Here is a 12210-nt window from a genome sequence, read left to right on the forward strand (position 1 = left end):
AGTGCACCGCATGCACAATTTCAGGCCGCTGATGCCGAACACTGACGGTCGCAGTTCCATCTTCTAACGCTGTTTACGCGGCGCAGGACCTTATAGGGTCCGGAATAGCGGTGGAGCATTTTCTCGCTCAAGCCTTTGTGGCGCACGGATGTCCACACCCACACTTCGTTCCCTGGTTCGTAATGGACTTCTCTGTGCCGAAGGTTATAATGTCGAGCGTCGGTGGCATGCTGCTCCTTGATGTGCAAGCGGGCCAGCTGACGGGCTTGCTCGGCCTGCTCTGCGAAATGGGCGGCATTGGGTTCGATCGCTTCATCTCCGCACGGGAGCATCGCGTCCAACATCATGCGGGCCTTCCTGCCATATACTAGACGGAACGGTGTTAACTTCGTGGTTTCGTGCGGCGCCGTATTGTAGACGAAGGTGACATACGCCAGGAGCTTGTCCCACATTTTATGTTCAACGTCGATGTACATTGAGATCATGTCCGCCAAAGTTTTGTTTAGTTGTTCCGTTAATCCATTTGTCTGAGGGTGATACGCTGTTGTTGTGCGATGCTCGGTATGGGTGAGAGTTAAGGTGTCCCGCAGTAGCCGAGCTGTAAACGCCTTTCCTCGGTCAGTAATGATGGTCGACGGTGCACCGTGTCTGAGCACAATGTCGTTCATTAAGAATCGAGAAACTTCGCCGGCAGTACCTCGGGCAAGGGCCTTCGTTTCAGCATAGCGTGTTAAGTAGTCTGTGGCGACTACGATCCACTTGTGTTTGTTCGAGGATAAAGGAAATGGGCCTAAAAGGTCCATGCCCTCTTGCTCGAAGGGTGTGAGGGGTGGTTCGATAGATTGTAACATGCCGGATGGCTTGAGCGGGGTTTTTTTTCGCTGCTGGCATTGTCCACAAGTCTGTACGTAACGTCTAACGCTGGGAGAAAGATGTGGCCAGTAATAGTTCTGCCGGACTCAGTTTAGGGTGCGTGTAAAGCCATGATGCCCTGAAGTTGGTTCGTCGTGGCAGGCCAGGAGGATTTCGTGCCTTAGATCAGCCGGTATGACTAGCAGGTATGTTTTTGCACTCGACGTAGAATTCTTATAAAGCACCCCATTGCGGAGGCAATATGACAACAGCCCCCGAGCAAGATACCGGGGTATTGTAGAGTGCCCACCTTCAAGATGGTCAATTAACAGTCGCAGCTCGCCGTCGGCACGCTGTTTGGAAACGAGGTCGGACGTAGTGACTGCTCCAAGGAAGCTATCGTCGTCGGTGGCATCTGACGAAGGAGGGCCGGCGGGCGCGCGGGATAGGCTATCAGCATCGGTGTACTTTCGGCCAGACTTTTAAATAACATCGAAATCGAACTCCTGCAGGCACATTGCCCAACATGCTAAGCGGCCACAAGGATCCTTTAAGTTTTTCAGCCTACACAGCGAGTGATGACCAGTGATGACACGAAACGGTCGGTCATAAAGATACGGGCAGAACTTGGCAGCGGCCCACACTACTGCCAAACATTCTTTTTTGGTGGTGGAATAGTTGCACTCAGCACGGGAAAGTGCACGGCTGGCGTAGACAATTACTTTCTCGACCCCGTCTTGGTGCTGAACTAGAACGGCACCAAGGCCGACTTTGCTCGCATCCGTGTGTAACTCTGTGTCGGCATCATCGTCGAAATATGCCAGGATCGGATGTGACTGGAGCCGCCGTCGTAACTCGTCGAAAGCCATCGGCTGCTCGGGATGCGTCATCTCAAGTCAGGAGTGTCAGAGGGCTGGCCATCTGTGCGAAGTTTTTGATAAAGCGACAATAATAGGAGCATAGCCCCAAAAACCGTCAAACTGCTTTTTTGTGGGCGGGGACGGGAAAGGCAGCAACGGCAGCAAGTTTCTCAGGGTCAGCTCGAATGCCATCGGCACTCACGATGTGCCTAAGAAACTTCAATTCGGTGAACTCGAAGTGGCACTTTTGGGGCTTGAGAGAAAGGTTGGCAGACAGGACAGCTTCGAGAACAGTCCTCAGGTGGCGCAGGTGTTCCGTGAACGTCGGTGAAAAGATTATCATGTCGTCGAGATAAACAAGGCATGTCTGCTACTTAAGACCTGTGAGCACAGTGTCCATCATCTGCTGGAAGGTGGCAGGAGCACAGTAGAGCCCGAATGGGAGGACGCGGAATTCATAGAGCCCATCTGGTGTTACGAAGGCAGTTTTTTCACGGTCCATCTCATCAACTTCGATTTGCCAATAACCACTCCTGAGGTCAATGGAGGAGAAGTACTTGGCTTGGCGAAGTTGGTCGAGAGAGTCGTCGATCCGTGAAAGCGGATAGACATCCTTCTTTGTCATACTGTTAAGCTTCCAGTAGTCAACGCAGAAACGCAGTGTTGTCTTTCTTCTTGACGAGGACGACCGGGGATGACCATGGGCTGCTTGACGGCTGAATGACGCCATCGGCAAGCATCTCTTTGACTTGCTGCTGGATAGCTTCTCTTTCCCGAGGAGACACACGATAGGGCTGTTGATGGATAGGTCGAGTGCCTTCATGCGTGATAATCCGGTGTTTAATGACCGACGTTTGCTGCACTTAAGACGAAGACGTGAAGCATGCACGAAACTCCAGCAATAGATCTTGGAGTTGCCTCTTTTCAGCGGAGGAAAGGCTAGGATTGATGTCGACAGCGTGTACGGCATCGTCCGGTTCGGTGCTAGGCGTAGCTTCCTCAGAAGCAAAACCTTCGGCGACTTCTTGCAGATGATCAACGTAAGCGATCGCTTTGCCACTGAACAGATGTCGATGTTCATTGGAGAAATTGGAGACGAGCACCTCCGTCTCTGCCACGAAAGAAACAAAGACCTCTTGCCACAGAAACTCCCACAGCGAGTGAGAGGGACACATTAGGCTCAACAACTCAGAGGCCGTGATGTGGCTCGTCACAGGTAACTCTGGCGAGGATGCTGGCGCGTGGTGGCACTGTGAGGTTATCATCGGCGACTCGCAGCGTGAAATGGGACCCACGGTACTCATGCTTTTCGGTGGCTAGTTTAGAGGAAAACGTCACCAAGCGATTCCGGAGATCTATAGTGCACCATACTCCCGAAGGAAGTCTATGCCAAGAATAACATCGCGAGAGCATTCGCATAAAACAAGAAACGTTGCGACAAATGTGTAGCTTCGCACCGTAACCCGAGCCGTACACATACCCAGTGGTGCAACAACATGTCCGCCTGCCGTACGTATGTCTGGTCCGTTCCATGGTGTCATCACTTTTCTCAGCGTCCTTGTAAGCCGCCCGCTAAGGATAGAAATAATCGGCTCCCGTATCGACTAAAGCACTGACCTCCTTCGTGTCGACGATAACAGGGATGTCCAAGGAGACCCGGCCCCGACTACGGCCTGTTGACGTTGGTTCGGAGTGAAGTAAGCGGTACGGCGGCGGAAGCTGGGTGGCAGTTGGGTGGTTGGCGTCGGGGCGGTTCAATGTTGACGGCGGGTAGTATTGAAGCGAGCGGTGCGGCGGAGGAAGCTGGGCGGCAGTTGTGTAGTCTGCGTCGGGGCGATTCAGTCGACACGGCGGTGATAAATGGTCGGTGATGCGGACGACGTCGGAGCGATCTGGTCTGTGTGGCAAAAACTGGACGGGAATTTGGCGTTCGACATCGGGGCTAATCGAGTGGTGCGGCGATGGAAGCTTAGCGGCGAATCGGTGTGCGGCGGCCTCGCCCCCATAGGTTGCCGGAGCTAGTTTTCCCGATGAGGGCTCGAAGAACCAAGGTGTGCAGCGGTATAACGTGGCCCAGAGGGCGAAGAGCGGCGTGGGGAAGGTGATCGCGACTGACGAGATTGTGGCGGACTACGCTGGCGGGTGACGTACTCGGCGATGTCCTGAGGCCGTTGACCGGGTCGTGGACGGGGGCTGTCGGCAGCAAATCCTCTCAGGCCCATCTGGCGATAATGGCACTGCCGGTAGAAGTGATCAGCCTCGCCACAATTGTAGCATAGAGGGCGGTTATCTGCAGCATGCCAGATATCAGTCTTTCGGGACGCCTGGCGCCGATATGCCTAGAGGGCCAGCGGTTCCGCAGCATGTACAGCGACCTCGGGTGGATTGTAAGGAGAAGGAGTAGGAAGCAGAGCTGGGCAGTGTGTGACATCAGCATAACTCATTGGCTGTGTGAGGCCCGGGTGCGGCGGTTGAACGACTGTACTTATTGGTGGCGTAAGTGCATTCTGGACCTCCTCACGGATGACGCTGGCCAGAGAAGCCGGACCTGGGGCAAATGTCCCGTGGAGTTGCTGCAGCTCTTCGCGAGCTATGGTGCGAATGAGGTCGCGAAGGGAGCTCAGGTCTGCCCCGGGATTGTAGTCGGTGCAATCAGTCGGCGGTGGTACGGAGAGGGAATTCAGTGGCCGAGCATACTGACTGCAACGCTGCTGTAGCAGTTTCTCCATGATCACAGCTTCAGACAGAAACTTCGCGACGGTGGTGGGCAGGTTCTGCACGAGGCCGGAAAAAAGCTGATCTTTGACGCCGTGCATCAGGTGCTGCACCTTCTTCTCTTCACTCATGGACGGGTCGGCGTGATGGCAAAGGCGCATGGCGTCTTCAACATACATTGCGACCCCTTCATTCTGACGTTGAAGCCGAGAGGTCAGGGCACGCTCCGCGTTCTCCCGGCGGTCACTGTTGGCGTACATACCGAGGAGTTGGCTTCGGAAGGCCGGCCACGTAGAGAATGTGGCCTCACGGTTCTTGAACCACGTCCGAGCAGCGTCTTCAAGGCTGATATAGACGTTTCGCATTTTTGCAGCGTTGTCCCAGCCGTTAAATGTCGCAACCCTTTCGTAGTGCGCTAGCCAGTCCTCGGCGTCTTCAAACTGCTCACCGTGAAATGGCTTAGGGGTACGTGGAGTCTGAAGGATGAGACAGGACGAAGGGGTGGAAGGGACAGTCGTGGTATGGGCGGCCGGTGTCGTTGCCATAGCTAGGTTAGAAGCTAGGGGCTCTTCGTCAAGAGGGAAGGTCTCGGGGGGGGGGGGGGGGTAGGCTTCGGAGCCGCCGGCTTACACGATGAACTGGAGTGGTCACGAGAGGCGGCCATGTCAGGTAGTCCGCAGGAGAAGGGATCATCAATGGCGCCTCCACCAGTGTCACGACTCAAGCCACAGGGAGCCGTCAAGGTACACGGTACCGTGAAGGTAAGACCCGAGAGTCAGATTTGCGTCTAGCTCCGATGACAGTGTCCAGCACCAGCGCGCCGCTCGTGCCAACAACCACTTCATCGTCATCGGCACCAAGCACGGCTGTCGTGCGGTGCTAGGCACGTGGCAATATGTTACTACAGTCTCGTTGACTCCCGTACGTTTTCGCCAGATTGTTCGCTCGGCATATTAAGGCCCGTCGAAAAATGCTCGAGCTTGGCCTCATCAAGAAAGCATACGGCAAATTAGCAACGCTTGCCTTATCGGATACCGCGAGCTTACCGCAACGATACTGCCCGCGAAAGCGGTCTACGACGGCGCTCTGGCTGTGTGCTGGGCCCTAGTCGTCGCTAGGCCTAAACGCCTAAACGGTTTCGCATCAAAGCCGTAGCTGGAAGCGCTTTGGAAATAGTAAATTTCATATTCATAAAACTGCCTTAGTATCAGCTCAGTTGTCTCACAAATTGTCTCACAGTAAACGGAAGGGGCAACGTTGGCGATGTCTTAGCAGCGGAGCTAGAGAACGAAATCAGATGAGCTGCACCACACCAGTGGCAGCTGCTAATGTGAGCAGAAATTTGCTTTTATTGCTGTTATCATCATTTATAGATCCTTTTCAGTTTTGAAACTGCGCCTCCAAAAGCGGCCGCACTTTGCGCTTAGGCACTGAGGTGGCGCTGCAGTGGAAGTTTGCTCCACGCCAACTACACGCCGATACGGCAGCGCGACCGATGCTGCAGTAGCTGCGTGCACTAATTTAGTGGGTTTTTTTTTCATACAAATTTCCTGTTTCTCCGTGTGAGTGTCTGCGAATCCTCAGCTGTACTGCACATGTTACCCTGCAGTTCAATGTGGGCGCCGGCATTGGCCATGAATTATTAAACGATTTACAAGTAGCACGCGCTGCCAGACGTTTATCAAGCGCAAAATTTTGAAAATAATCATTCAGAGGGTAGGTGGTGACTTTCAGTTATCTTTTTCAGAATGTGTCAGGACTGAGGAAACATAATGCGTTTTGAGCCATAATATTCTAGGAGGAACCGGCATAACTGGGAGAATTAAGAGACACTTCTCTCCGCCACCAAGTGGCCGTTTGTCTTGCAACTGGGAGACAACATACCCCGGAGAGCCAAATTGTTGAGAATGACATGAAGCGTGTGCAACATACACTTCTTGGAAGATGATATATCGCTAAATTCTACAAACATGCGTTCACCGAAGAAGTAGTCAAAACCTAGCAAGCGGCATGGTTCCTCAGCTAGGCGTCATGCATTTCCTACCATATGACCTAATCATCTATTATTCTACACCTGTCTACATCAGAAACAGCAAAAATCTAAAAAGAAGAGCCACCAAAGTTGCACTCAGTGGCACAACGCAAAGCGATGTGCGGAAGATACCGAGTAAATCAGCCGAGTGAAATTTAATGAACTGATGGGAAAAAAAATTAGCGCCTAATGGTTACTTAGAGATCGGCAGCTCGAGCTGGATGAAAATGTGCATTGATCATAGGTTTTTTTTTTTTTTTTCATGCAGAAATATTTTTAAGAGCTAGGGCTGCAGTCCGTGAAGTCATTAGTTGGGGAATATTTGGCCGCGGACAACTAGTGTCGACGGTGCCCGTATGGATCTGACAATCACTTCGCTAAGAGATGTAGACACGATTGTGCACGTTTTGGAAACTACAGTTAAACCTCGATATAACGAAGTCGGTAAAATCGCCACTTGAATTCGTTACATTGAAATTTCGTTATGTCGAAATTAGGCTCGTAACATGCAAATAAAGTTCTCAATTGGTGTTGCTGGTGCGAAGCATACACAGAAGAACTTTTATTTGTGGGTAAAGTAGTCCGTCACTTTCTTTTGAGTCTTTTTTGCATTCAACAACGGCATTACACACCGTTCATAGGCCCACAACGACCGCATAGCCTCTTCCTCTCCTGTAGAGCCCGTGAAGCGCCTCAGTACGTCAATCGCATTGACTACTTCACGGGGGGGTGGGGATGTCTCCACAGTCGTCCTGATTGTCCGTTTCGTCGTCACTCTCACCTTGCAATTCCCAAACCACATCGTTCAGGATCGATTCCGTGGTCACCTCTTCTGTCGCGAGGACACAGAATCACCAAGAATGAAATCGTCGATCTCGACGCCCTCCGGCACAGCACCACCGCTGCGAAGGCACTCCCAAGACTCCTGAAGTGCCTGCGCTTCTGTTGTTTCAAGCGTGGACGAACCACCTTCAGGTAGAGCTGCTGCGGAAGCGTCTGCTCCAAGGCCTGCTTTTTGAAAATAGTTTTCAATGATTTTCTTTGGCATTACTTTCCAGGATGCGGACAGCACCTCGAGCGCTTGAAACAAATCAACTTGCGTTGACCGTTCCAGCCGAATGTCGAAGAGCAGCTTGTCAACTAATCTTCGGCGATAGGCACATTTCAAACTGTTAATTATGCCCTGATCGAGCGGTTGGATGAGTGATGTGCAGTTGGGTGGGAGAAACTGCAGTTCCACATGTGCAAGCTCCAAGTTGTCAACGTGATGCGCGGAGTAGTTGTCGAGGATGAGGCACACGTGGCGTCCGGATTCTTTCATGTCCTCTTCAAGTTCTTGCAGCCAACTGCGGAAAATACTGCGGGTCATCCATGCTTTTTTGTTCGATGTATAGGCAATCTCGAGTTGCCGCGAATTCTTAAAGCAGTGTGGTTTTTTTCTGTGCCCGATAACAAGCGACAAACGCTTGCCACTTCCATCCATGTTGGAGGACTGTGATCCGTAGCTTGCTATGCTTGCTGCTGTGGCAACGATCACCTTTCAAAACCAGTGTGCGATTAGGCAGCATCTGGTTGAACAATGCCGTTTCGTCGGCGTAATATATGTCTGCCGGATCGTAGCACTCGAGGATATCTGGCACTGCGTTCGTAATCCAGGCAGCCGATTCTGTTGCATCAGCCGATGACGACTCACCGCTCAAGCTTTTGCCAACGATCGAGTGTCGAGCCTTAAACCTATGCAGCCAGCCGTTGCTGGCCTGGAAGTTATCGCGACCAAGCAGGCATGTGAAATCCTTTGCTTTTTGTTGTAGGACCGCACCACCGATGGGAATATTTTGCGCAAGGGTTGACATGAACCACTTGAAAACGGCTTTATCTACGTCTTCATAGGTTGCTGCCTTCAACCTTTTCCGCTGACTGCTTGCCCCCTTTTTTAAGGAGTCGATGATGGATTCCTTCGAGCTTAAAATCGTGGAGAGTGAACTTTGCGGTATCTCGAACTTTGCGGCGACATCTTTCTTCTTTTCGCCCTTCGCGACGGCATCCAGTATGCTGGCCTTCACTTCTAGAGAGAGCACTTTTCGTTTGCCACTCATGCTACTGGAACGGAGCCGCCAGACAAGCGTCGCGACTATGACGATGACGAGCGACAGGTCACCAGTCACGCGACAATGTGACAACAAAGAAATGCACACACGCTGCACGCCGACATGCGCTGCACAAAAAATAGGCATAAACCGAGTAGGGAGCCTGCATGCTGCGCTGCGGCGCCTAAACTGGGCCGATGCTCGTGCCGCCTAGTGGAGTTGCTCAACACCATGTTTGCGTCTCCTGCTTAGTACATCAGATGGCGCAGCGTATGCCATGTCGTATCATCATCATCGTAACATTTTTAGGTGCGCTCGGCTCTGCTGCTCCGCCGCGCCACGGTCGACCCACCTTGGCCGCACTGCGCTTATTTTCAGGCTGCGTGTGCTTTGGTGGGCGCTGCTCTCAACCACTCAGGATCGTGGTACACCTTTGTTCAGGCATTGAGTCTTCAACTAAATTTCATTACATTGAAAGTTCGGTGAAATTTACTTCGTTATAGGGGGGCTAAGAATACATTGTGTTCTATGCGCCCAAAGTTACCGAAACTTAACTACTTTGTTACATCGGGGACTTCGTTAAATTGAAGTTCGTTACATCGAGGTTGTACTGTATGCAAGGCTTGTTGGACCTTTAACAGTGGAGGGCCTGTCTGCTTCAAACAGGACAAATTTTTTATTAAAGATAAAATGGGTGTAAAGCCTTTGAAAATGATGAAGGTTCAGAAAATATAAAGCGCACTATATTAACCCATGAAAAAAGTGTGCTTTGCTGCCGTAATTTAAAGAGGCTGGCTGATTCGTACCGTTTTAGCCAGCAGAAAAAACAAACAATAACCAACTCAGGAAAGGGGCGAAGAAAATGCCAAAAGCTCTTATGAAAGTATACAAGACCTGTCAGGTTAGAATATATCCCAGTAGCAGGCCTTTAACCCCCTTAAGGCTTGGGTTCAGATGGCATCAACTGTCAGAGGCTTCAAATGTACGCCTCACACATTTTGTTTTCGGGGTGGCGTGTCTGTTGTTGCTCAAAACAATAATGATGAGGAAAACGTTCATTTGTACGGAACGCGATGAAAAAGGAGTGAGCATAGCGAGCACGCACTCGCTTCCACTGCAACCTAACTAGATCACGTCGGAAGATCTAAAAATAAGGGGAACACTGATGCTCCACTGTTAAGACTCTATAGCGTTTCACACATGCAGACAATGCTTGTCACTTTTCATTTTGTTTCGTTTTACAATTTTTGCTCACCGATACTTGGCATCTGCTAACACTGTCTTTCCATTCTGAGCAGTACACCTCTTAACACAATTTTCATTTTTTCAACTATTTCAATTATTTAATTGATCAATTGCACACTCTGAAGTTTACTTAATTAGCATCATAGAGCATTGGCTTCCACTCTGAGCATCCTGACACCATTGAACCGCCTTTTTCATGTATTTTTTCTTAACTTTTTAATTCCTCGTTCAGTTAGCTTCAGTGATTTTGTTAACTCACTATCGTCTATTACAAACCAATCTGTCATCAAGCACTAGAAGTAAGGATTACACGGTACGATTTCTTTTACTCAGGCCTCCTATTATTTCTGAAGCACGGTGCGGATTACAACTACTACACCGACAAATTTTCGACCGGAGTACTTCTGTATCGCTTAAAGGGCCACTGTCCAGGGAAGGATCTTTTAAGCAAAGGAGCCCAGTGTTTCGATCAGGTGCCGGAGATAGTCTGTGCAAAATGCTACAGAGATACGCGAGCTGAAAAGCAGCAAAAATACAAATCAAAGCTCTCTCATCCTCCCCGTCGGGAAACCAGCTTCGTCCTTTTTCTACGAGCCGCAAGGATGACATCGTAGTCAAAAACGACATCCATTGGTCCGTCTCGCTGTCTGAAGGTGAAGGATGGGCGTCTACCGCTCGCTGTGCGCTTTTCCCTCGCCTCGGCCAGACTAAATCCAGCGGCGCGCGATCCCTCGGCCATTTTTTTTTTCTTTTTCCGCGTATGTGGAGTGCCACGCCCCACCTCCCGCGAAACGCGGAGGAGGAAGGGGAATTTGTCTTGCGCAGGTTAGACGACAGGGCAGGATAGTGAAAAACCTTTGCGAGGGAACAGGAGGAGAGAAACACAACAGAATTGGGGGATTGCGGTGGCTGTAACTGCGTTATTAGTTACTCTTTCCAAAAACATTTTGCGGCCTTGCGTTCTGGGGGCGAAGTCTCACAATCACCGGGGAAGAAAATATTTTCGACCGGAGGGCGGACAGTGGGCCTTTAACACCCAACGCGACTGGCAAGATTGAATCACCATTAAGTGTTGGAGCACACAGTGAAATGTACGCGCAAAAAAGTGATTATTCTGCCCAAAGCGATAATAGCAAACGCACATTTTTTTTCTAAGCAGCAATTGTCTTTACTTTTCACGGCACTCAAGTCTCTAAGCCTATAAAGCGCAGATAATGACGCCACAAAGCGCGAGCAACGCTTCGTAGTAGTTCGGAAAGCAGAGTAGCGCGGCGCTTCTGCAGCAGACGATGCTCTTCCCTGGCGCAAAGGTAACGCAAAGGTAGACAGTAGCGCCGCGGTGGCGAGAGCAGCGGCGGGCCGCCTGCTCCCTGCGGGCACGCCGAGGAGATACGGAATTGATAAGGATCTATAAATGTTGGCTGTTATTACTTCTTCCAAAATCTCGTTACATAACAGCGATCTTCAGTAAAGAATTTTTTTTAGATTCCTTCATCAAATTAACTGCATATTATTTAAGATCAACAGAGCATGTTTTTCTGAAGGTGGCGAAAGAAATCCGCCGTGTCGGCGACTTGGTGCCGACGGACCGTGGCAGCAGGCTCGAGCGACCTGCTCCGCCCGCGCTGAGAGTGGTGGCTACGGGCTGGCTGGTAGCTTTGGGTGCCAGTTCTTTTTTTACAATGCTATGTGGCATATTTCACATAGATGACTAGCTGCAAAATTATAGGAGCACAGTAGTATTTAATGCAGGTGGCACTTTTATAGTTTATTTTGGGTTTATCTTCTCGTTGATCGCATTCGGATGAGCAAACTCATTCGGTACCTAATGTTGTTTTCATCGAATGTCATTATATTTTCTCGTGTAGCAGCAAACAAATATCATTTTGAACGAATGTCATTCGATGGAGGAAATGGCATTAAATTTTGCAGTGTGGCAGGGCTGAGTGATAACAATGTTTTCAGTATTTTCTGCTTGTCATTGCACCTTCCGTGAACACTTCGCCTCCGCTAGCTGGAAAGACACAATATGCATTAGATTAGTGAAACGCTTAGCCAAACGATCTTAAGCGTGCATTGACATCGCACAGCACACGGTTGCATTTTGCGTTTCGCCTCCACATAAACGCGGTTGGCACAGTCTACTTTGGTCCCGATAACTCGATCCTCCTCAGTAGCCTGAGCCACTGTGGCGGGTTATTGAACAGACATTTGCCAATATGCGTTTTGAAACTTGCCATGCAATTACTTTGAAGACCAGAGCCAGTGTTCCTGTTGTCTGGCAAGATTACGAAAACATAACATGTCGCTGCCCTTGCTATTCAGACTAAGGGCTCTAGAACTGCTTATAAAGCACACTGTAATTCTGCAGTTGGGCGCAAGGGTAATAAGAATGAAATGAAGATACTACAATAATAAA

General features: G+C 50.3%; 2 protein-coding genes across 6 annotated transcripts in view; one reads left to right on the forward strand and one right to left on the reverse strand.

Moving 5' to 3' along the window:
• The window catches only part of LOC146175394 (alpha-1,6-mannosyl-glycoprotein 2-beta-N-acetylglucosaminyltransferase-like), a 58903-nt gene that overhangs the window by 17519 nt on the left and 29174 nt on the right, over positions 1-12210 (forward strand). The gene's annotated exons all lie outside the window — the stretch shown is intronic.
• LOC146175395 (uncharacterized) lies at positions 4052-4984 on the reverse strand. Its single transcript, XM_084580716.1, has one exon. It carries the CDS (start codon positions 4970-4972, stop codon positions 4052-4054), a length of 921 nt encoding a protein of 306 aa, XP_084436842.1. The 5' UTR covers positions 4973-4984.

This window comes from Amblyomma maculatum, chromosome 10, assembly GCF_055883805.1.
Source record: "Amblyomma maculatum isolate TAMU_Amacu chromosome 10, ASM5588380v1, whole genome shotgun sequence".
In the NCBI taxonomy this organism is placed as follows: domain Eukaryota; kingdom Metazoa; phylum Arthropoda; class Arachnida; order Ixodida; family Ixodidae; genus Amblyomma; species Amblyomma maculatum.

Coding starts and splice junctions, on each gene's coding strand:
- LOC146175395 (XM_084580716.1), bottom strand. CDS start 4,972: ATGGCAACGACACCGGCCGCCCATACCACGACTGTCCCTTCCACCCCT.